The 26,612-nt window shown below is 41.7% G+C and overlaps 1 protein-coding gene across 7 annotated transcripts in view; it reads left to right on the top strand.

Moving 5' to 3' along the window:
- The window catches only part of LOC125745205 (ERC protein 2), a 214,384-nt gene that overhangs the window by 77,088 nt on the left and 110,684 nt on the right, over window positions 1–26,612 (top strand). For 3 of the 7 annotated variants that reach the window (XM_049017801.1, XM_049017800.1, XM_049017805.1), the window contains 5 exons: window positions 7,952–8,089; window positions 10,145–10,285; window positions 11,682–11,822; window positions 16,337–16,366; window positions 17,743–17,936. In XM_049017801.1, the coding sequence (XP_048873758.1) occupies window positions 7,952–8,089; window positions 10,145–10,285; window positions 11,682–11,822; window positions 16,337–16,366; window positions 17,743–17,936 (644 nt within the window). Of the gene's footprint in view, window positions 1–7,951; window positions 8,090–10,144; window positions 10,286–11,681; window positions 11,823–16,336; window positions 16,367–17,742; window positions 17,937–18,625; window positions 18,901–26,612 lie in introns of those variants that run through there. The other 4 variants (XM_049017802.1, XM_049017806.1, XM_049017807.1 and 1 more) reach the window with 3 other exon arrangements.

Raw genomic sequence — 26,612 nt, 5'->3', positions numbered from 1 at the left:
TGAGACGTCTGTGCTCTGCGTCTTAGTGGGTCTAATTAAAACGTAGCAGAATCAGGTCTGCATTACAACCGCATGTTTAGATAATCAAATTTGCTGTAGCTACGGTAAGAATAATAAATCACTGCTGTTTATTGATGCAAGCTCTCTCACTGCACGCTGCTGAGCATGGATCAGAAATTGCAGTTTGATTTTCTATATATATGGAAAAATTCAGTCAGCCATTCACTCGGCTACATATAAAAAAGTATTAAAAGTTTTCCATGTATGTGATCATTTCTGATTTATGGGGATTCACACTGCATTGTAGTGTAGACCTGTAGTGTACAAAGTGCAATTTGGTTATACGAGTGTGTATGACTTAATCTTTAAATTTCTATAACGGATGAAAACTATGTGTTGTGGGCAAGGTAATTAATTGGAATGACATGTACTGTAGGTTGTTAATGTTGAGCTGTCCAGAGTTTTTGGCTGAAAACATTGTGTATTCCTTCCCTGGTTTCCAGGCCTGTCCTGAGCTACAAATTGATGTAGGCAGCGTGTGCAGGCCAGATTTGTCACAGTGTAGTTTGGGCTGGTATCAGTTTGCCTAATAGATGCATCAAGCTTCAGACCCGGAGCGAAGGAACAAGCCACACTGAGGAGAAGACAAATCTGTCTCTCAGATTAAAGAGACGATCTTCCCAAGTGAGGGGAAGCACCGCATTTTCAGGAAACAGTTCTGGCTGCGGCCCTTCTGCATAAACTTGGAGATCACCTTGTCTTATCCTGTAGGATTTGATAAGTGCTTGATCACCACTTCCTGCTTAGTCCCTCCCCCTATTTCTGTGGGATGTTCAGCCTGAGAGGGCCTGCGATCTGGCTTGCAGATGGTAAACCCCTTGAGACACCTCCACTCTCATTCTCAGCCAGCCCTTAATAATTCTCTGCAGGTCTGATCTCTGTCCCTGGCACTGAGGCTCTGCTTCAGCTGTAGATCTCGCTCCTGCTCACCTTCCAAGGTGAGAAATCAGTAACTGATGCATATTGTTCTTTTTGGATGCTGGATGCTGCGTTCCCAAATGATCGTGACTTTTCTGTATCAGTTCTGTATAATTTAGTCTGTATCAGTTTCCTAGTTGATGATGTGCCTGCCTGACCTTAATCCGCCTGGCCTTTCGTCCCCACTTTGCGCTCCCCCTTGCTGCAGTCACTCTATCAAAGACACATTATAAGGCCTGTTTCTCTGAGGCATGCCAGTTCAGCTTGGTAAGCCCCTTCAGAATCTGATCTTGGCCCTTGTGCTTCTACGGCATCAGGCCCCTTTTCACATGGGATTATCATTCCTCTTGTGTTCCTGTCCTATTACAAATCGTGTAGCGCCTTTTAAGAGCTGCAAGCAGGCTGGCTGCCCTCTTTTGGACAGCCTACAATTACACCTGTGCACAAGGGAGCCACTGAGTGATGTTCATGTCAGACACCTGAGCCTGTGGCTTATCCCGCTTAAAAAGTCGCGCTAAAATGTGTACTTTTCCAAAGGGGCTTTTCTTTACATGAGCGAATTAGCCAATATAACATCGCAGCGTTTTTTTGCGAAATCCTCGCAAACATTTACGACCCATACACATCCTACAGACGTCGCACGTTTGATTCACTGTCTTGCCCAGACTGTCACTGAATTGGGCCATTTCCTGTTAAGACTCTTAGGTCACTGCTTCCAGTATACAAGTAGTTTATAGCATAAATAAAGGAAGTCTCTTCTGAAACTAAGCAGCAATAGCTTTGAGCATTCTGTAAAAGAAATACAAATTCTACTGAAGACTTATTTTATAAATTTTTATTGTGCCAAACCACCATCAACTCGATATAGCAGTCAGTTATGAATGAAATCGTCCATAATCAAACTGACACTCCAGCTATGCTGCAAAATATTTGTTTTTTTTTGAAGAGGTTGTATTATGGCATCGATTATTTGTCAGGCTTTTTGTAAGATTACGGTAGTACTTGTTGCTGAAAATACAAGCAATGCCTTGCCTTGTATTGTGCCTAAAACGTTTGGAATCTTCATAATTCTTCATCCAGCAGGTCATCATCAGTGCAGGTATTGGAGGGGATTCTGGAAAGATGGACAACTTTTATCTTAATGCTTTCCGTCCATCCTCGATGGCTGTGATTGGAGGTGCAGTAGCGGCTATTTGGGTACGCTATGCGCGGCGATAACCCGTTCTGGCCAGGCTACAGCAGGGCTTTGCTGCTTATACACAACAGTCAGGGGTAAGAATCAACGCGTTGCAGCTGTGCACGATAGTTGGGTGGGCTTTTTTTTTTTACCCCCTCTCTTTTCTTGCTTGGATCAAAGCCCTGGCGAGTTGTCTAAAAATTAAAACTAATAGTTTGCCTGGCTTTCTGAGGAGGCGGAAAAAAATGGTACGGTAATTACCAGAGCAATCATTACTGCATTCTTTTGTTGGAAAAGACGCGATAGGGACAAATTCAAGAAAATTGGAACAACTAAAATACCTCCCCTCCTACCCCGTTCACCCCACAATTTCTTGGAAATGTAGTACAGTTTCTGATTTGCATGGGCAAAGTGTATATTTTGTGTAAAATATTTCTACTGCATTTTTGTCTTCCCCTAATCACTGTTCATTCGGCTTTCACAGCGCGGTTCCAGAAGTCACCTTGCCCTGTGCGCTGCAAAGTGACCCCCTATGCCACATCCTTCCTAATTCCGCACCCCGCACAGAATCAGACTGAATTTACAAATGCAGTGAAACACAGTTATATGGAAAATGATCACCATCCACTAAGTGACTGAGCGATATTCCTGAATGAGAACCATTCATAGTCGGCTTGTCTTTCTTTCCTACTTTTACTTGGTGGATTTCGTGCCTGCACCAGCTTGACTGCTGCCGTTGAATTATTCGGCTCTCCTTGTACCTTAGGATTCCTCTACAATACAGTAGCTTATGGAAACAGAGCTGGCCTGTAGTGATATTCCTTGAAAAAACTTTGTCGACACTAATGAACAAGGAGTGTTTTGTCATTGTGCTTCAGAATCATAGTAGTATCTGATGGCATGCATTAAAAAACAATAATAAAAAATAATCGCAATTTAATAATATATTATGCCAGAAAACACATATGATTGGCTGTTTTGGTTCAGATCCGTTTTGGACGCGTTTCTACACATGCGCCTGAAAATTGCAAATATTTGAATTTTTTTAAGTAGAGGAGAAGAGAACAAATGCTTTTCTCATTGATACCGAAAATAATCAAAGTGTTTGTGCTGTTTCTTCAAGGCTTCCCTTGGGATGGCAGTAACTGCATTTTTGTAAAAGGTTCATTCTGACCGCTCCGTGTTTATCACGACTTTCCAGGTTGTCGTTTCTTTGATTTCTTTAATCTTTAGCTTCAGAGAATTCCGACTGTTTAGCTGCATCATTCCATCACAGCCCTCTACAAGAGATCAATTGCAGAATGAGCATTTACTGAAAATATCAACATATTCCCATCATTAGTAATCAGATATTTTTCCTCAAAACGATTTGGTATATTTGTGGTCTTTGAATGTCTGTTGTATGGATAAAAGGCCAGACAGGAGTCATGCTAGTGGGCTAGAATCATGACAAATGAAGCCATTTCAGACGAAGGTCACGATCGAAATTATGTGAGCACAAAATCTTTATTATGACCATGACATCGTTTAAGTCTAACATTTATGTCTGTCTTGGAGAATAAATGTAGTAGGACCAAAAAAAAGTGACTAGAGAGGAGAGACCCAATTCTAATTCCATGTACAAATCAGTTTATTTCCATACTGTGGCTCCGAGACGACACACTTGTTGGATTTGCAATGTTTTGCATTTTCATACAAAAATCTCAACCAAAGTATAATTATTCGTTTTCAAAATATCATAAATAATTTTTTAAAATTGAAATTCTGTTTGGTCTAAGTAAAAATAAAAAATACAGCTGCTTTGTGGTTTAATGATTTATATATAATCATATTTCCTTTTTTATATATATATATATATATATATAACATCAAGAATAGTACAAATATGCTGATCAAGTGTTCAGTTCCTACATTTTGGAAAAAAAGTATTGCTATAGCATATCCCGCCACTAGGTGGTGGGAGTTGATAAGAACAGTGCTGCTTTTTCAGGTACAGCGTGTCTAACCTCTGATGTTTTATTAGTTGACGGCGTCGACAGAAATGTATGTTGACCTCTGAAATTGTTATCCCCGAAGCCTTATGGTTTCAGTCGGTGGCAATAGGTAGGGTGGATGGCAGATGGTCCCATTCCAGCGTGTGACGCCCTCCGCATGTTGATGCTGTAGGTTTGTCTAGCTTTCCAAAACTTCAGACACACATACATGCTCAAAGCTTTCTTTAACTCTGCTAAATATGATCATAACTTCACTGCGAAGACAAATAAATAAGCTGTACTGTTCTGCTTTAACCTATCTGCATTAGATTATGCCGGCTGGGTGGAAGACAATCATCTGTGATGTCTTTAAGTAGCTAAAATAATTTTTCTGTTTTTATAATACTGTAATATTACTACTCTTGCCGAAGTCTTAAAAACAAGCAATTTTATGCTGGGAGATTTTCTATGATAACTCTCATTAGGTAGTTAGTAGATCTTGCTCACTTGCAATCATTAGACATCTCTTTGAAACTTTGTTTATACACTTAATATTGTGGATATGCAAAAGTCAGCGAGGTATAGGGCTGATTTAAATGGACTCTCTCTGTCCTTAAGGGGTAATTGATCCTTAAGAAAACAAAAAATATGTGTCCATGGCTCCCTGTTGATATATCGAATTTATGTCTCCATGCAGTCAGTTGATGAGCACATTATGAGAAATGGTTTGGCCTTATGACTGTAGTAGTTGGATGAGATTTTATACTTTGGTAACCACTTCCCATATCCAGCAGAATTGGCCTCCTAGGAGAGGTCAGAGGTCAAATGAGGTTTTCTGCATAATTGCGAGCATTTCTCTGCACAATTGCATTAAGGCCACATGACAGTTAATTCCTAGTGCATATACATTCTTTTCACGCCAAAAGAAACTATTCACATTGAATAATGCAGTCATTTGTCTAAAACCAAGACAGATATGCCAAATTTGTTCTAAAATAGAGCCCTCAATGGTGTCTTTTGAAAGATTGTTTTTGGAATTGACGATGCTCTGAATCCTCTGTCTCCATTGGAATGAAACATGTGCTCTAAAAACGTTTTAGTTGTTAGGACAGAGAGCATAAGCATTAATACCAAGAATAATTATTTTAGCTGCATTTTGTATGTTTGCAGCTCAGTTTCAAACTTCCTTGATTCAAATCCATCCATCCATCCATTTTCCAAACCGCTTATCCTACTACTGGGTCGCAGGGGGTCCGGAGCCTATCCCGGAAGCAATGGGCACAAGGCAGGGAACAACCCAGGATGGGGGGCCAGCCCATCGTAGGGCACACTCACACACCATTCACTCACACATGCACACCTACGGGCAATTTAGTAACTTCAATGAGCCTCAGCATGTTTTTGGACTGTGGGGGGAAACCGGAGTACCCGGAGGAAACCCCACGATAACATGGGGAGAACATGCAAACTCCACACACATGTGAACCAGGCGGAGACTCGAACCCGGGTCCCAGAGGTGTGAGGCAACAGCGATAACCACTGCACCACCATGCCGCCCCCCTTGATTCAAATATTCATTATGATTCAATTTACATATTTGGTGTGTTTTATATTTTTTATTTCTCTGTGTTTATTCATCCAGAATTGGGTCTCTGTGTGCACATACTGGATACTGGTATCCCATCCAAAGTGTACCCTGCCCTGTGCCCTGTGATAGAATGGCATCCCCTCTATGCTGTACCCCTGCCCTGTGCCCTGTGATGTACTGGCATCCCCTCAATGCTGTACCCCTGCCCTGTGCCCTGTGATATACTGGCATCCCCTCCATGCTGTACCCCTGCCCTGTGCCCTGTGATGGACTGGCGTCCCCTCCATGCTGTACCCCTGCCCTGTGATAGACTGGCATCCCCTCCATGCTGTACCCCTGCCCTGTGCCCTGTGATGGACTGGCATCCCCTCCATGCTGTACCCCTGCCCTGTGATAGACTGGCATCCCCTCCATGCTGTACCCCTGCCCTGTGCCCTGTGATATACTGGCATCCCCTCCATGCTGTACCCCTGCCCTGTGATGGACTGGCATCCCCTCCATGCTGTACCCTGCCTTGTGCCCTGTGATGTACTGGCATCCCCTCCATGCTGTACCCTGCCCTGTGCCCTGTGATGGACTGGCATCCCCTCCATGCTGTACCCCTGCCCTGTGATGGACTGGCATCCCCTCCATGCTGTATCCTGCCTTGTGCCCTGTGATGTACTGGCATCCCCTCCATGCTGTACCTTGCCTTGTGCCCTGTGATAGACTGGGATCAGCTTCACCTCTCTGCCCTGCAAAGACTGTCCAGGATAAACACCGGGGAGGTAGATAGATGAATATACCATGGCTTCAGATTTTTTTTTTCCGGTTGATATCAAATGCTGAACTTCAATTAAATTACTTTGAAATAACCAGATACTTTATCTCTAAAAAAAAATAATCGAATACGGACAAAACGAATATTTTCAGCCATTTACCTCCATCACAGTTACTCTTAAGGGACCCTGGACTGTGATTTGGAAACATTGTACAAAAGAACATGACCTTTCCCACTGTGTCCCATTGGTTTGCTTGCTATCAGCACATCGTGTTAAATGTGGTTAACGGAGGCGTACAGCTGGGATTGCTAATCACGGCAATTTGCCTGAATTCTTAAGCCTAGATGGTGCAGCTCTCCTCGTCATTTTCTGTAGTTTCCCTTGAAGATAAAGCAAAACTGCAAATAAAAAAAAAAAACATCGAGTTTTAATGTGATTCTCTTGAAAATAGTTGTAGATTTTCTTGCATTATCTGTCAATATACCCATGACTGGTATGCTCATAATCTCTCCTTGGAATGTCTGTGTTTCTCAGCTTAGTCAATGTAGCATTTTTTGCATTACTGTGGCATTCACCTTCATTATTCTCCTTATCTTTCATTATTTTTCATTCTCTGTATGTTACTTGTTTTTAAGAAATTAAGTGTCCATTCTCATCTTAACGTTCTTTTTAGACTGGTTTAAGATATAAAATAACCCTAAAAGTTGTGTCAGACTGTGTGCCTCTGTGTTGTCAGTAGTTTCTGTTGATCCCAGTTTATGATTCCTTTCTGAGAGGTGAGGTTGTCATCTGCTTACTGTATGTAAACCCAAGGCTTTAAGCCTTTAAGTCTTGGTGCAGGCTTTGCTGATTCGTACTCGTGAATATTCGGGAGGTGCAGTGACCTCCGCCGCTTCCTTAATGGGTGCTGGTATGTAGCATCTGAAACTGTGGGTTGCGTCGTTGCAGTTTTCCACATTAAACATTCTGTAACTCATTTATACAGCTGAGCACCTAATGCAGAGGTAACAGAAGACTATCTTCAGACTCATGTCCATCTGTAAGCTAAGTAAAGAGTAAGACATTTTGAGAAGATAAATAAACATATACATGCATAAAAATTAAACAGAAATCCTATTTTTAGTGGTTTTGAGTCATGAGGATTTTTTAACGGTTCACATTTGTTTTCTGTTAAAAGACTGAGTAGTCTAGAGCATTTCTGGGGTCAGCAAGTGGCACTTGCTAAATAGAGAGAATTATCCAAGCCAGAGAGTTCATTAACAGCTCCTTCCAGGACACAAAGGGGAAGAATAAAGAATGTAAGAGGCTGTTAAGAGAAATGGCTCAGCTGTTTGCACCCATCTGAAAACACTCCTCTTAAAATAATTCCACAGTGAGATATTTAAGTGTCTGTCTGTTTCATAGGAGGCACTCAGGTCACCTGTGTGAATTCCTTTCTTTCACATTTACTCGTCGTTGATCTTCCTCTGCTTAGATTGAAAATCTCCAGGAGCAGCTTCGTGACAAGGACAAACAGCTAACCAACCTGAAAGACCGCGTGAAGTCGCTGCAGACGGACTCTAGCAACACGGACACCGCCCTGGCCACACTGGAGGAGGCGCTGTCTGAAAAGGTAGAGTCAAGGATACTGTCACTCTGTCTATCAGCACTCAATCTTGGTTTTACAGGGAAAAAAAATCCAGAAATCTGCACCCATTCCCATGACCAAATTTGTCCATGTTTGGAGGACAGCTACCAGAGTTTAAAAACGGCACTTCCATGGCTGGAGTTTTTGGTGGAGGCCTAGCTGCCCGAATCTGAATGTTGCCGGAATGTTCCGTGCTGTCACTCTGCACCTTTGCATAAGCGGTTTTTTGCTACCCTACAGGTAGGCAAAATAATAGATTATGAGTGCATCAACACATAGGGTAAGCAAGATGCCTTTCTTTGACCTGCCCCAAGTATGAACATTAAGCTGCACCTCTGAGCAATACCCTGGGCAATTCTGTGAAGGCTGTGAAAGCCTCTCCACCCCTCAGATCTGTTGGAACAATGGAGGGGTCCCATTTAGCTTCTGCTGTTCCTCCTGCCCTGGGGGAAACAGACCCTTATGCACCATGGATGGGGGCCTTTATACAGTATATGGTTGTGGCAGACAGAAGTGAGTGTCTTCTGCGCTATTGGCACATGGAGGACTTCAGGAGTGATGAGTCCCGGTGAAACTCTCTCAGGCGCATTAATCAGGTGTTTACAGTATGTGCAAACTGCTTTTGAGCCTGCCATTATGTGCTTGAGGATGATGTCGAGAACTCAGAAAAGCGTCTGGCTTTCAAGGGAGAGAAGGGCTTTCAAAAGGACGACAGAAGTGTTTGTGGGCCAACGGCAGTGACCCATAGACTAGTCTGTTTAGTGAGAGCTGACTGGCATTTTCAGATTTTTAAGCAGGTGCCCTCAGTGGTAACCATGTCTTCAAAGTTATGTGAAAACAATATGGGTTGGTCTCTTGCCAAGGTTGATCAGTGTCAATGTCTATTGCCACTCATTTCCTTAAGGTAGAATGTAACGATGTGCGAAGATCCATGTAGGACACAGGTTCTGTGGCTTTGGTTGTGCTAAAATCACTTTGTAATAATAGTTCAAGCTGCTCTCAAACATGGATGCATTTAATTCTTCCAGACTTTTTTTTTTTTTAGGATGCAATTGAAATTTCCATGAAACCCAAATTAGTGGTTATGATTTCTGGTAACTCTTTGTTGTAAACTTTTTAAAGTTTGTCTTGGTAGGATGAACACAGCTGCTTTTGATATTTACTGCACTGATTGTTGTCTAAAGCTGTATGACGGTTAGCAGTCAGGATCGCTGGGATTGGTTGTGGTGTAATGCATTGGAGTCTTTGTTGCTGGTAATTGCTTTTAAAAAACTATTTGTTTGCGGAATATAAATGTAGGATTTTTTTCAGGATGCTTGCTGAAAAGCAACTTTTTCTTGTGTGGACAGTTTTGTAAACGATACAATGTCTCAGTTCTCAATAAACGCGTCTGGTTACTATTTCTGCTCTTGAAATCTTGATATCCATATACTTTTTTATATTTGCATGTAACTTTTTCGTAAATGATCAAATGAACAATAAACTAGCTTGCATTTTGATGAAGCAATGGCGCAAATACTTTAATGGTAATGGTTTTCCGCTACAAAGCTATCACTGGCTTACACATGTACTTATTCAATGCGTGCAATTAATTAGCACTGTTGATTTATGAGCATATTCTGCAGAGTGTATTTTATAACAGATGAAAACGCATAATCACACATTTAATACATTATTTAACACAGAAACGCAAAAATTACCACAGTGAATGTTGATCGTGAACTTGGATTGTAGTCCATATATAAGTGGTGATATTTATTAACAGCTTCCATACAAATATTTTCAGAAAATGCAGCTGATGTTAGTATGACCATTTCAATTACAAAGCAAAGCTACAGATAGTTCAATTTTGGTTTCTGAATTTTGAAATTTTTGATGTCTGTAATTTTGCAGAAAGTTGTAATGAGGAATTCATCTGTGTTAAGCTTTCAGTGACCTTTAAGGGCAACTATAGGGGTGATGGAGGGAAGATGGGTCACTCTTATCCTCTTCTCTTTGGACGTGCTGTTAATTTTCTGACCGTCCCTCCATTGTTGCCAGGAAAAAATTATTGAGCGCTTGAAGGAGCAGCGGGAACGGGAAGATCGAGAGCGACTGGAGGAAGTTGAGTCCTACAAGAAGGAGAACAAGGACCTGAAGGAGAAGGTGAACACCTTGCAGGCCGAGCTGACAGATAAGGAGGTCAGTCACTCCAGGGCCTGGAAGAAGCCTGGGCTTAGAGGTCCATCTCTGCATGTCAGGCGTCGTCATGCGATGCCTTACAGATAACATCGGTCATCCCGAGCCAGTCATCCCGTACCATAGAGATGCTACTGCAAAGTGAGGTTGGGTGCAGAGATCTATGGACCTAAGCATCTTAGGTGCAGACAGCGTTAATGTAACCTGTTATTTACCCTTTATATTCCAATTCATGTGTGATTTGTACCCTCTTACACTTTTATGGATTTATCACTGGCCGTACATTATTCTCAGTAGCTTATGACAGTCTAATAATGAACTAATAATAGGATTGAGCTGATATGTCTGATATTCGCTTTGTATGGGGCAGTTGGAACATTGCCGTCCCAAAGGAGGGTCATGGAGATTTTTGAAAAGTTCTCTCTTACAGTATCTTCCTTATTGTGACATCATGCTGTTTTATATGTCTTTTTTTATCATAAATAATCTTTAAAATACAATGACTTCAGGTATTCATGATGAGTGTCCTGTATAGAGCACAATCACTTGAGCAAATGTTAGAATTTTATTGTTTTCATTTTTTTTGCGATATTAGTACTGTAGATGTTAATAGAAATTTGACGTTTGAAAAATCATTAAGCAGTTTATTTTAACTTCAGGATATTACAGTAGTTGTAATGTGGTGAATCAAATCTATTTAAGGCTTTTGCATTAAAGTGAAGGTAATTTATTTTTTATTTCCACATATGTTCCTTGAACCCATCCAAAAACATCACTGTCCACAGCCTGACTGACTGCCAAGAATAATCTTCCTTATTCTAAAGACAGACTCGAGCAGTGTTTTGGCACAGTATATTTGAATTTATGAGACCATTTTTAATACTCTTCTTAAGTATTCATGTATCATTTCTGCAAATTATTTTGAATGTGTGTGTAGACGCTGATGCAAAATGGAAGTGCTGAATCACCACGGCAACCGGGAATACCTCTGCATCTTCCATAGTTTGCAGTGTCACGAGTTTGCAGCATGCAGAATTTGAGTCTCAACATGTATGCGTGCCCCACGTGTGTCTGTCTCTTTAAGAAAACTTTTCTGAGAATTAGGTCTCACAGAATTCGCCACTATTTTCTCATAGTCCCTTATGTCTACATTATTCAAGTGCAGTTCTCTCTCATGCTTAAAATGATTTGCGGAAATTCTGGCCTGGGAGGTGATGGACCATGCCGTTTTTTGATATAACTACTCAGCCCCTTATTTCTGCTGAAAGATAATGAAGCAGACGGATTTCCTGGGAGCACATTGATGAGGAATGAACAAATTGCCGGGTTGTGTTGCTGCCGGAGCTGCATATCAGAGCAGATCTCACTGACTGTCTGGCATGGTTTCATCTCTTTTCAGTCTAGTCTAATTGACCTGAAAGAACATGCGTCGTCTCTCGCTTCGTCTGGCCTAAAAAAGGACTCCAAGCTCAAGTCCCTGGAGATTGCCATAGAGCAAAAGATGGAGGAGTGCAGTAAGTTGGAAACCCAACTGCAGAAGGTAGGTGCCACAAAAGCCTCAGTTTCCCTTTCCTGACACTGTTGCAGTTCTGGACAACAGTCGTTGATGATTTCCTGCTGTAATGATTGTCCTGAGGGTGGGGCTGAACTGACGTAAGCTGTGCATTTAATGGCATCAGCGTAATTAACATGAGGCTTCCTTGTTCATCTGCTGGAAGACCTGTGGAGAGAACCAGACGTGTAATTGATAGTTGAGGAAGAGACATCTACAGTATTCTGCTGTCAGATACACTGAAGGAAAGCTGTAAGCCCAGGACAGCTCTGCAAGGTGGTAACGTCAGGTTCTCAGCATCGGTACCTAAAAAGGCGGCCAAAGCGGCGAAAGAAAAGCAGATGCAGGAGAACAGCATAAATATAAAGAAAAGTACAGTAGGATATATAAAGGTCCAGGCTATGACATCATCCTGTTCCATATTATGACTGTCATGGTCACTCTCCCAATACTTGCATTAAGTTTTTTGATTTTATGCTTTAACAATGCACTGCTCAATACCCCTGTCAGATTTGACTATTTTTATATTATTACTTATAAATCTTCATTTGTTACTGTCCATTTATTTTTTCCTTAATGTTCTTAAATATATGTGCCGCAGAAATCACAGCACAGTATTTCCCTTGATGTATCGTGTGGTTTTGTATTTGGTGACGGTAATATCTTACATATGCAACTTATCCATAGAACCTTCATTCTATACTAATATGCACTAATAGATGTTACACACACACACGCATACACATATATGTATGAGTATTTGTATATATGCCATCTAACTACATATACATGGGGTTAGATGGTTAGATGCATTGCTTAACTTGCTTAGCTTAGCTTGACATTATGGGCTTTAGCCTTCTGTTTTTTTTTTTTTTTTTTTGAAGAGTTATAGCCTGAACAACAGTGTTCCAAAGAAACTGAAAAATATGTAATAGCCTGCTGATTAGATTTGGCCCAACAGGAGTTTGATTAAAATCAGCCTGTAACACATTTGGCCAATTTCCTCCCCAAAGAGCGTCTGGAAGGCAAAGCAGATTGCATGTTGATGCAGCTTTAGGGCAGCTTGAGATACTGTAACAAGGCCCTGAGTGCTTGCTAATTCTCTGCAAACGGACACGTCTAGGCAAAAGCTTTTGTTCAGGCCCATGTGTTCAGCCTGTAGCATATACTTTAGTCTTGTACCTAAGACAGATCGAAATGCACCCTGAAGAAAGCGGCCATTTTGTAGTTTTGAACAACCTGATATTTAATATGAAAAGCATGACACAGGAATAGTATTGTATTGATATTTACAAAGCTTTAGCTGCCACCTATTGTGCTTATTCATACAGGTTTTTATGTATCCATTTTCACTGAAAGAACAAAACAACTTGTTTTATAATACTATAAACACTTTACTACCAGTGTTTCTTTAATAAAAACAATCTGGATTGCAGCAATAAAACGAAGTCCAAAGAAAGTGTTTTGACACTTTTTTTTAATGCATCTACGATCAAAACGACAGTGCCCAAGCGCTTTTGAGCTACGTCATTGTCATACATCCGACCGTATAATATCCACGTAAACACTATCACACTTTGCCTAATGATTTATCAGACGTCATTTGTAATAATGACACAAATACAAAACACGGTCTTAATGGGAAGCATGTTATGTATGTATATCAGAGTGAATGCACAGTGTCATTTTTATTTAGCTTCAGTCAAGTTAATTTAGTTTTCTTTGGCATGATCCTTCATTACTTCAAAGGAAAACAGGTTTTATAGTGCAGTCAGGATCCAGGCACCCAGTGGACTTGGCTGAATAAGGAGCTCCATAGAGACGCTGGTTAATCACAGACAAAAGCTACATCAACACAGAGGCTTTTCTTGGATTGCAGTAGCGTGCATTGTGCTTTTTAACAAAGTGCTTTTCCTTTCCTGGGTTGGTGCTACACGTGACACCTTGCCAGCAGCCTTTGCCACAAAGAATGTTTCTGTTCAGTGTGACTTCAATCCTATTATTTGTTCAGTTCATTTTTAAATTCTGAATGCAACGGAGTAGAAAAGAAATTGAGCATTAATGAAACAGTGAAGCAGAATAGGTCAAGGGTGAATGGGCACGCTCTGGTAGATTAAACTGAAATGAAATGTTAAATCTGCCCAGCATTTTAAATCTGCTTAAAATGAAGACTTCTACCCATAATGCAGTGAAGGAACTTGGGGGATTCCTTTATTTCACAGCCTCTCTGGTTTTTGTGGATTTGGACTAATGCTTTAAACGTCCTTAAGAGGGTGACAACAAAACAACTAAAACTAACAACTCTTTGATTGTACTCTTGACCTGTTTGGTGAGGTGACAGAGGACATCTTACTGTACATCCAATCATTAACATAAAATTACCAGATTTCTCACTTAGTCAATTGAGTGGATGTTTTTAGCTTGGCACTTGAACTGTGGGTGTTTCAAACGTCCATTTAGAATGCTGTCACAACACATCCCCCTAAGAATATTCAAGGGGTAAGTGCAATTCATACTTCACCTCTCACTATTTGTAAACGACCACTGTGTCCTCAGTACTGAGAAGAACTAAGGCACTGTATGTCACCATCTCAGCGATCACCTGCGATTTACTCTGCATTGTCCTCTGAAGCCGGTTCCGTCAGAAGGAACATTAGCTCCCAGGAAAAAAAAGAAAAAAGTTTAATGCTTTGACACTTTTCCAGGAAAGTTCTTTTTCCTTAAAAAAAATTGAACGAAACATCTGGTAGGGTGGATTTAGTTTCGCTAAAAAGTTTCATTTTGTTATCAGAGCTGGCCAGATGGGCGGTCTTATTAGGCTCCACACACTGGTCAAATTCCTCCGATGCACTGTAAGAAAATATTTAAAATGAAAAATAAATCATGCATAATAGATAGTGAAGAAGACATGATGAGTCGCTTTTGGTAACAGTTCATTGTTTAAGTGAAGATGCTTAATATATCATCACATGTGGGCAGAGATCTCATGGGTTCAACTTAAAACAATTTAAAAGCCTGAAACGTATTTCACTCTATTTGACTTTTCACTGGAAAATGTCTGCTTGTTAAAGATAGTTTTTTCTTTTGTTTTATTTTTTTAAATGTGGGTTCCGGGGGATCTGTCTAGCTAACATTGTTATCTTGGGTCTCCCCCCTGTGTGTGCTCCATCCCTCTCCAACTTTGCAATGTAGTAAGCAGAGCACTTATTCGGTCACATGACTAAGACCCCCTTCGGAGCCTTAGTGATGTCATCCTCAGTGACATCATCCCAAGTGACATACTAACGCATGTGGATTCTCAGGATAAGCACAGCATAGGGAATAATTAGCCTCAAGACTGTTCTTAAAACTCTGAAATACGCATCACTTGTTATTGTCATGAAAGTATATAATATATACATCAAAATCAAAACCACCCATGTTATCTTAAAAGCTTTAAGATTTTTAAGATTAATTTAATAACATGCAGTTCTATGCATAGTGATCTCTTGATGTGTGTGTGTGTGTGTGTGTGTGTGTTTGCATAGATCACATTTGAGGACCAAATTGTCCCCAAAGTGCAGTAAAACCTGAAATTTTCCTACTTTTGGGGACATCATTTGATGTCCCCATTTGGATAAACTCAGTTTTATAAAAATCTGTGAATGCAATCAAAAAAGTAAAAATACCCAAAAGTCTTGTAATTTGGTTGGTTATTTATGGTTCAGGTTAGGGCTGGGTAGGGGTTAAGGGTGTCGTGACTGGGATTAGGGTTTTTCCTATAGAAACTAATGGAAGGTCCCCATTTAGATAGGAAGACCAACTTGTAAACTTTGAAGAACATATGATACTGAAAAGATCATTTGTAATTACTTTATAGATTTACTTAAGTACAACTTTAGCTTTCAAAATACTCAAACCTTTTACTCACACATGATTAGTTGCTAGGAACATCGGGCAGTTTTTAGTCATTTTAATCATTTGTAATACTTTGTTTTTCATTGATATTTTAAAAGTAGGATTATTTCCTTGCGAGGCTGCAGTAAAATAGCCAAAAACAGAGATCTTGGATGAAAAGTAGAGAGAGAACAAAATTCTGAATACAAAAACAACATCTTAAGAGATATTTTTGGTTGAAGAAGCCGCAAGACAGACCAAATCACAGAGAAACCTTGTTCATTATTCTACAGCAAAACAAGTTTTATTTCATGCAGTTTAGTAAATTAACTTTTAACCCAATCTGTAATCCTCATGCTTAAATACATCTTACATGTAAAGAATAAGCAAAAAGCGTGTTCCTTTAAAATCAGCCCCACAATCTTTACTTGCTAGGAGGCCCCTCAGTTTCTTTGAAGCAGAACAGAAAGGCATTGCAAAGACTCCTTTATTTTAGTAGCATTGTTAAGTACTGCTGTGTTGCCTTGTGTGACCCTGTTCCTTTCGCTGTGCATGTCACATCGAAAAGCGACGACCTTTTCATTTCCTTTGCTTGCCTCGTTCTCCCCCTCGCTTGCTCATCCAAGACTCCGAGCAGGAATGGCGGGAAACCTGTGGTAGGCTCAACACAACACCGTCTCTCTTCCTTTGCCCTCCGCCCTCCTCATTTTCACCCCACCTTATTCCAGTCAATCGTGTGTCACTCTTTGTGGGTTGCAAACGCCTCGGCTGTTGACCGTGAACGCTTCGTCACCTTTGTTTCAAAGAATGTGTGTGCCATCTCACCCCTTTGCTTTCTCCCCTTTTCCTTCTCATTCGGTCTCTTCATCTCGCCTTTTTATGGTGTTGTGCATCCCTCATAAGTGTGTACTTGTGGCTTTTACAAAAAGACAGAACAAGAAAACCGAATTATCTATCTGGTTTGATTATAAAGTTGAGGGATTTCAGCTCTCCAACTCTTCTTCTGAGTTACATTATAAATGAATTGATTTTTAATTGAGTCATGGGGGATTATTTATGGACGCGCAAATGTGAAATCCCCACCATGGCAGCTTTAGAACATGTTTTTAAACATACAGCTAAGACATCTAAGATTACTGTCTGATGAATGATTCTGAATCTGTGAACTGGCCAATTTACTTAAAATATAATGATTTCCAAATAAATCTGAAGAATAACAGTGTATTGCCTGGTTAAATAAAGGTAAATAAAAATAAATAAATATGGATTTCACTGACGAGAAGAATACAAATTCATTCAGTAATCTATGTGATGAGTGTGACTCGTTGTAGCGCTGAAGTTGGCTGATATGTTTGGACACTTCTTTTGTTTCTGGAACATTTTGAAAATGCAATTTTCAAGAAAATCTGGATGGCTGACAGTGAGCCACACTGGAGGCAAAATGCACGATTGACGATGCAGTGAATGCTGACTGGGAACTGTGCAGTCACAACTCCCTCATTCAGACAGGTCGGCAAGTTCAGCATTGTAAGACCGGCTATATTATTAGACTGTAAAGCTCTTCTTGGTGTTGTTGCTTCATGTCTGAAGTGTTGTAATACTGACATTGTTCTGCCACATGTGAGCAACTTCTGATACTGAAGTGAAGAACAGTGGAAAAAACCAAGAGCCACAATGTCTTATTGTTGTTTGATAAAAGATTGAATTTGCATTTTCAAAGCATTTTTCTGTTTTGCAAGATATCTGTGCTTTGTGTACGCATTGAAAACCAAAATTGTGAGACTAGAGATTTATATATTTGAGTTCTAAGATGTGTGCTGAGCTCAAAATCACGTTTGAGCCAGTGATTATTCTCACCATCGTTGTGTTTTCATTTATACACAATTAGAAGATGAACGAGTGTTTAAAATCATAATGATTATAATGATGATGATCATAGTCGCAATGATATCATTAATTAGCATTTCTTTTTTCCCCTTTATCTTCTGAAATGCCGGTTGATATCTTTCAATAACTCATGGCGTAAATAAAGGCGCATGAGGCGGAGGAGTCAGGCAGGATGAACACAGAGATTCTGGAAAAGATGAAGCACTTGGAGAAGGAGGTGGTCTACTACAAGGAGGAATCGAACAAGTCGCAGGCCGAAGTCGACCGGCTGCTGGAGATCCTCAGGGAGGTGGAGACGGAGAAGAACAACAGGGACAAGAAGGTAGCAGAGATGGAAAGGTAAGCGACGGACCGCTGCCCCATTCTTCACAATGACACAGTGGCTGCGGATCGGTGTTATACTGTAGCAACATTTATTTGAAGATATCCTAAGAATTTGTCTTTTAGAGCAGTTCTCCCAACCTGGTTCTCAGGGTCCCACAGGTGGTCCACGTTTTTGCTGTCTTTTAGCTACCTGCCAGAAAGTCCATACTTTTGCTCCATATTTTTGCTTTTGGAGCCAAAGCATAGATTGTCTGCGGGTCACTGAGGATCGGATTGGGATCCTGGGCTGTTCCCTGCCTTGCGCCCATAGCCTCCTAGATAGGCTTCGGACCCCATAATCCTGAATGGGACAAGCAGTCATAGAGTTGGATGGATTGATCAATAGTCTTTTATGCCAAACAGATGCACTTCTAGACAAGAGTTCTAGATGACGCAGGTGCAAAATATAACGACTCAAATGTGATTCATCCTTAATGCCCAGTTGAAGTGAGAAAGTGGTTCCTAAATGTCCATAGATTTCACTGATCAGTGAAAAAATGTGAACTCTGTCATGGTGTTTTTCTTCCGTGCAGTTTCAGAATGCAGGTCACATGGTCTTTGCTGATATTATGCGCAGTCACCCATGTCAGCCTTGTGATTTCATGGGCTCTGTTTAATTAATTTGTTTTATTTTTGTTTCTCTTTTGTGCCATTTTCATCGGCAGACCTGGGTGAGTATACAGTATGTTCTGGCCTGGGGGGGGGTCCCATTCATTCGTGTCTCTGTTTCTTCCTTTCAAGTGCGTTTCCTTTACTGCATGTAATTTCTATATTTTTATAACAAGGAGATCATTTGTTTGGCACTCATTAAGCTTCCCTTTCCTGCCAGATCCATGGGAAGTTAGAGGAATGTTTAACAAGATTAATTAAATCTTGTAAAAAAAGTGTACAACCAATAATGCATTATATTGTAGTGGTAAAAAGAAGTGTCACGCTGACTGAATTTACTGTTTGTCAAACAAATTTAATTCCTTAAAAATGCATTTCATTCCACAAAACCCTGCTCTTTTATAGGAAGTGTGAGTTTACCAAAGCGGTTTTAGTCATTATTTATCTCCCCTCTCAAATGGTGTGAGTTGAGGGTGAATTATTCATTCACACTAGCGTCAGACCTCCCATTAAGAGAGAAAAAAAATACTCTGTACACCTTAGTCCATATTCAGTCATATAATCACCAGAACTGCTACATTCTAATTGCCTTTTTTGTTTATACTTAACTATTCTTGGATAAAAAATGACCATATTAATTAGAATATTCCCATGTATGCTGATATTTAGAAGAATAAATTTCCCTACATGAGAAGAAGCCCTGGAAGAGCAGCTCCATGGCTCAAATGAATTTGCCAGCTCCAGTTGATATGCTGCTCTGTCCATTCAGCTCTGCTCTGCTCTGCTCATTTAGCTTTCTGCCAGCTTCGATGGTTTCATATGGCTTCATAGAAGTGAATAATTGCTACCATACTTTGTTTATGGAAGTTGATGGGAAGCCAGGATTTATTCATTGGGTATCATGCTACCTGACACAAAAACAACAGCGTATTGTGCGTCCTCCTTTATTGGCAAACTGTACACAATTACAGTCTGATTTATAGAATCGCGTCTTGTTTTACTGACGATCCCAGGGACTGATGCCGCACTGCCAAGGCGTGTGGCTGAATGAGGCGTCAGTACGAAAGCCTGCTGCAGAAAAACCAGCTTTGTTATGCATTCGCCTAACTTAAGGTTTCCACTCAGGTGTTCATATAAACTCTGAGTCACCTCTGACTGCGAGTCGGGCAAATGAACCCAACGTACCGCAAGGCTCCTCAGCCGATTGTCGGGATGGATGCACACCACCACCTGCAGGAGCGGGGGCAGACCGAGCAATAATAACAGACGAGGGATCGCTCTGAAAAAACGGGGGCCAAATGTTAACAGTGTGGGGATGGGGAGGCCTCCCCTCGTCCAGCCCTGCTGCTCTTCTGCCAGCCCTCCTGGTCTGGGAGCTGGGCTGAAATCAGAGCACTCTTGGCAGAGCAAAAGCAACAGCCTCCGGGCTGCTGGAGCACTTTGCAGCCTGGAATCTCTGCTGTGCCAACTAAATGGGGGTGGGGGGGGGGGGGGGAGGTCGCACAGGAGAGGATCTGCATTGAAGCTTTAACAGACGGGGGTCAGTCTTCCACAGACCTGTGCTCCTGCTTCAAGGTTTCAGACAGACGGAAGCGTTGCAGATCTCGAGAGTGGAAAGAGAGAGAAAATACTTAAAAAATATAGAATCAGCTATAGACTAAATTGGGTGTTTATGAAGTGCATGCTACGGTTTATACTAAACTCGGCTCCATGTGTATTTTTGCTTGGAAAGTGGTGAAAATTGGCTTTCACTCTCGACATGATAAAGGAGTAGCGTGGCTTTGTGTGTCATACCCATGCGGTTCCCTGTGCCTTTACATGGGTATTTATATGTTTCTCTTCACCATCTTGTCCTTACCTTCTTCCCAACACCTCAACCCATTTTGCCCCTTCCTCTCTGTCCCCTCGGCCCGCCCCCTCCTCGATTCCCCCCACCCCCTTACTTGGTCCAGGGGCAGAGCACCCCCAGATCAGCACCTCCCTGTGTCGGCTGCCCCACAGCAGATAGGGGGTCTTATGTGGGATTTCTTTGGAAAGTGAGTGCTCTGCCCTGACATGTTTCTCAGCTGCGTCCTGCTGCATGCGCATGCGTATTTGTCTGCATCTGCATCAGCATCGGCGCGTTTGTCTGCATCTGCATCAGCATCGGCTGGCCAGCATGCTTCCGTTGCTGCGGTTTGAACGCCGCGTGTTCTATCGCCGCCATCGCTGGACGTTCTACCTTGACACCTTCAAACACTGAAACCGCACCTGTGCTTCGACACCTCACACACGTACACACTCCCAGCTCCTTGCCCAAACCCTTAAGGTACACCTCACCCCACCCACACACTTTGGTTACTGTATGAAACCTACATACTATGCAAGAGAACCGTGGTCTGCAAAAATGGGACAATGACCTTAAAGACGACGTTGTACCGTTTTTGACGTCATAGACTCGATGCTGGAAGGCTTGATCATATTTAGGTAAATGGCCGAAAAAGCTACAGCTTTTTTAAATTACAGCTGTAATTAATTTACTTGAGGTATGTAAATATATAACTTTGCATGTACCTTTAGGGAGAGTACAGTGGGTTAAATCTGCTTTGCATGACCGTCCTTGGTCTTGGTGTCAGGAAGCACCTGTACTGTGCAATTTGATTTGTATTTATGGCTGAGTAATGATCCTCTAACACTTACTCCCCTGCTACTTTCTGCATCTTTCTGCTTTGTGAACCTTAAGCGATACACCAAGGTTGTATATGTCACAGTGTCTTTACTCACCAGTGTGAACACTGTATATTCATGGCAGGTGAGGGAGAGACGGCTTGTGTCCACGCTCTGCCTTATGGTGCAGTGCAGCAACAGATCGATGATCTTCACATGTGGTTTTCATGTTTTTGAGGTGCACTGCACGTGTAATGAGTACCTCCATTTTTGTTGAGTCTGAGTCACATTAAGTGTATGACATTGCATGAGTAAACCTACTTATTAACAGAACCTGCTTATTAACATGAAAAATACCTTTCCACGTCTAGTACAGAAAATGTAACAATAAAAAATGGAGATGTGTTCTGTTCTGAAAGTCTGAACAGAGGGTTTATGCCCTGATGAATAGCACTACTTAAAGCCTTTTGATTTCTCTTAGTTACTCTGTCTTGAGGTATTCCTGAATTTTTTCTCTTTATGATTCCTAGGAACATTTTAACTGGTCTTGCCCTTTTCTCTTCTGCATTCCTGCTTCCGTTCTGGGTCTGTGCCCTCCCACTGTCCTCTCCCCTCCTGACTGCAGCCTGGCATCCAGGTTAGTCTCACGTTTTCTGTCCTGCTTCCGGTTATTGGCCAGCAATCTCCTCTCACTTCCCGAAAATAACTAGTAAATAAACTTTCCAATGGAAAGCACAGCCCATAATGTAAAATGTGCCACCTAATAGAGCAGCCTGTCTGTAGCATATATTTGCTTATAAAATACAGAATGTCATTTCGGCACTGAGCAGTCTTTAAACGGTCTCCAAAACCGACAGATGGAAAAGGGGCAGCATTGGGTGGATGCCTGCATTTGACATCAGCATTACTACCAATACCGCACTGACTTAACCGGCATAATTCTGAGCCATTCACAATATTTATCCTCTTTTATTAATTCATGTTCTTTTTATTAATTCACGTCAGTTCTATTCTGTCAGAAGAAATCACACTTACAAATAATATATATGCGAAAATAGCCTTATAGTTACCACGTGCCACCCGGGGTGGGGCCTGCCTGGTGTCCCCAGCTTAGCAGTACAGGCTCTGGGTCACCGTGACCCTGACGGCATGTGGGGTTTAGCGGCCTTAGTTTTTTTCCCTTTCCAATTTTAACAGAAATGAAAAACACAGGTTTTACTGTCACAGACGGCTTTTGTTTGTCTGAATCCCGCCGGTGACTTTCGCAACACTGGCAGCTCGCTTTCAAAGCCATGTAAAGATCCTCCCTGGTAGACAGGCGGGGGCCTGCCCTCATGTAGGCCGTTATGAACCCCCCCCCCCCAGCCCAGCAGGCCTCCTTCCCCCCATTTTCAGTGTGACGGGCTCTCGTGCCGCACATTCATTCCAGGCGAGCGTGTGACTGAGCGTGCCCTGGAATGGGTGCCCGCCGGCCATTGTACATGTGAGGTCTGATTAGCGGTTTGCGACGCAGCCTTTCCCTCTGCAGATGCCTGTGTCATTATTTGTCCAAGAACAGCAGTAGAGGGTAGGTGGAGGTCGCAGAGAAGATATATGTCGTTCTTGGAGCAAGACACTTCTTCATATGCGCCACAAAAAATGTTATTTGTTTAATGATAAGGCCTGAACTTTGCAATTTTATATATTTATTGGCAAAAAAAAAAGCTTTTGTCAAACATCTGTCAGCTAAAACATGCATCGTAAATGATATCTTTTATGAACAACCTTGTCAGTATTTAGCTTGGATATTGGTTTTGCGACGTGAATATGCATTTACTCAAACATCATACTGGCATTAGCTTATCTAGATTTGTGTCTTAAACGTGATGAATATTAAACAGCAAAATTTCTTACTTTTTAAATAATCTTTCTGCATGTAGTACCAGAGACCTTGAAGAGAAAGAAATGGTCTGATAGCTGTAAAGGAGATGATTTAGATATTGATTGAATATATGTCTGCTATATACTGTATTTCATTACATTTATCACTTCATACAGTTATGAGCTTAATACTTACCAGCCATTTATTGTCCTCCTTGTTACAAAATACAGTACAGGAAAATATAGTTTAATATTATAATTTATTCAATAAGTTGATATGTAATTGGGACTTATTTTTTGTTTCTTTCTGTAGTAAACTTAAGAATTAAACCCAACATGGACAATTTGTCAAAAGGCAGTTGTCTTTTTTTATCTTGACTGTAATCCTGAAAAGAGGGAAAAAAAAACTTCTAAAGTTTTCACAGCCAGGAACTGAACTCGAGCTGCTTTTATTGGACACCTTCTGCACCGATTATTCCACTTGGAAAATGTCTGAGGAAATTTGAAAAATGAGTTTTATTACTGATGATTGAGGGTCGGAATGGTTCCATATTGTGGGAATATCTTTTAGAGGTTTCTCCGTCCGGTGTCTGTTTCAGTGTGCATACTTTTACAGTTAAGGGACACCCCAGGCTAGAGAAAAGCGCATAAAAATGCCAGAGTTCACACCTTCCCGACATACGTCTGCATAGTCATTAAAATCTGTGCTGGGTAGGGAGCTGAATGGTCATTTGTAACTGACATATGCGGCATGAAATTATGAAATGATTAATTTCACTCGCCCTTGTGTACATACATGTGAGGCGCCCTCAGGTTGCATTTCCAGATTTGTTGTTGTTTTTTTGTAGCTAGTTTACAAAATGCCAGCTTGAAGGTTAAGACTGTCTAAATAAAGTGTGTGTGGTCCAGTGAGGCTTCCAAATGAAATCTGTCACATGCTGTTGACTCTCACCACAGACCTGGCGTGTCCAAGTTCAGCCCATAGGTGCAGCCTTATAAATTTCCTTGGAGAAATGTGGTTATGCCCCCCTCCCTGCACCTTGGCATGGAGAAATGGTGACGGGGGCAAGGCGTCTTGTAAGTGAGCGTCGAGAGACCTTTGGTGATGCTCGAGTTTCGGGGCCATGCTGTTGCACGGGTTAAATTTATTGGCCGAGCTCTCATGCAGGACCAAGCTCATTGGCTGACAGCATGTCTCATTGAGGATGTCTCGCTCCCCTCATAATCTCCCCTCCAGACAGAATACCTATTGACCTACATAGGCCACTTTTTATGTTCTATTTTATAAATTAAAAAAACACCCATCTGCTTTTCTAGAACAGGACCTTAGAGCCTGGAACCTACCCCAGGAAGCACAGGGAATAAGACGGAGGGGGCTCTCTGGAAGGGATGCCAGTCTCAGGGCACACGCCATCATCGATTGTTGGAAATTTAGTCCCCAGCTTGTTTTTGAATACTGTGGGATTAATCAAGAGCTACTGGAGGAAGCCCAAGTGAACACAGGCTTATGATTGTCTGATTGTTAGTGGGGGGGGGGGGGGGGGTGTTCACTAAGAGAATGTGGTAGCCGACAAATTTCTGGGCACAGGATGGTTGTGAGAGTTGCTGTCAGAAGCGCTGAGATTGAGATGTAGCCTGCCTTGCCTATCGAACCCCATCTCTATCCTGATTCTCCCTAAGCAACGGCAACTGTCCTTCTGCCTCTGACTGTCCTTCGGCTCCAGAGCTGTTTGACATACTCCATCGGGCCCTTTGCTGTTTAGACAAATATGACTTCTGATAACTTTCAGAACTGCCATATTTCAAGGTTCATTTCAGTTGTTTATCTCCATGGTGTACTGGACAGGTAGTGGGAAAACTGGAAAATATGCATTAGATTGATGGCCAGCATGTACAACTTGGATGGCATACCTGTAGGTGCAGTGTAGAACATCAACATGGATATTTAACTGAGTCGCCTGCAATCGCTCTTCCACATGGACCAGCTCCAGGCCGCTCATCCAATCAACCTTTTGCGTCCCATACAATTTGAGCTATCTGTACTATCCACAGCTAAAGGCCTGATGGCTGGGAGGGATGTAGAAGACATCCATGCCTCGTAGACCTGATCATGTATGGTGTGGTTGGGTTTCCTCTCACCATGGAAGATACGCTTTGTAGTTAGGCTGTATTAGAAGAGAAGGAAATGCAGCTGAGTATGTGAGAAGGAGGTGTAGGTCAGGGCACGAATTCCATATTTTCCAAAAATCAGCCTCACCTGGCCCTTAATTCCGTGATATATATAGTGAGACGGCCGCTCTTGAAAGAGAAAAAGTAAAGATACTTTCTTTGTAGTTTTGAAATCGGAAGATGTTTTTCCGTTCAGTGTTGTCCACTTCCCCTGTCCTTTTGGTGTTCATGATACCTTGGGATGGCTGAGTAAATAAAATTTGGCATTCACCCTCATCCAGTCTGTCTTGCTCGTCTTGAATCAGTTGATCCCTCAGGTGGGTAACAGCTGCAGGAAATTTGCTCGGTCATTACTGGAAAACGTGGCCTGTTCTGTTATAATGCTGTTAGAAGAAGGCACTGGCAGATGTTCCTCACTCTCTGGATGGTACCACAAACACGCATGCATCAGTATATTAGTGAACGTGAGCCTGGAAGCCTAAATGCAGCCTGTCACTGCGCTGAAATGAACCGCAAGGGCTGCAACACGTCACGACCTGCGCTGCTTTCCCAGCACCGCTGCGATCCTCGGCCGTCGTTTGCACCCTCCTGAAGTTCACTCCTGCTCTCGTTAACTGGTGGCCGCGGATTGTCAGTGTCTCTGGCTTCACTGGCATATGCTTAGCAGTCACACGTTTTGTTTTCCTACAGTGCAGGACGGCTGATTTATGACGGGCAGTCCGGCAGCAACGATCATGACACTGGAGTGTCTCTGACCTTGGAGGCACTGCGCCAATTAGACAGTTGTGTTAAACTGCAGCACTGGTGAAACAGACTATAGCATCGGTTCCCTACTGTTCTCTGACGAAACTGACTAATGTATCAGGCAGCATATTCGAGAGAAAGAAATACTGTAACACTGTGAAATGCATTTTAGAAACTGCCTTAAAGCCCACGGGATTCACACTGGCAGTGTTTGCTGGTTTGTAATGGTCCAATGGGCTGCAGGTTCATATGATACACGATATGCCCTCATATATAGTGCACTCTTGTGTATATTGGAGGCTGCAGACCGAATGATTTTCATCTATATTTAAGGCAGTGCACAGCTTTCCACTACAAAAGCGGGCAAAATGCTCACACTGCACTTTCTTTGCACGTTAGTGTCAATCTGCAGTGAAATTATGTGATGTTTCCTTCGTCTCTTTTTATCGTGACTTATGGACCTGGATCATTCTGTGTTTTGTCTTCCATTGTAAATTTATGTTTAACACTTAAGTAGGGTACTGCAATGAAAATTTACATTCACGTCAGAAATTAAATAATGAAAATTCTGTAAAGTTGTAGTAGTTTTGAGAGAATAATTCATTATATCATTTATCGGTCCGG

This window comes from Brienomyrus brachyistius, chromosome 6 (genome assembly GCF_023856365.1).
Source record: "Brienomyrus brachyistius isolate T26 chromosome 6, BBRACH_0.4, whole genome shotgun sequence".
Taxonomy (NCBI): Eukaryota; Metazoa; Chordata; class Actinopteri; order Osteoglossiformes; family Mormyridae; genus Brienomyrus; species Brienomyrus brachyistius.
The sequence above is the reverse complement of the archived record's forward strand: the minus strand, read 5'-3'. Positions and strand labels throughout refer to the sequence as shown.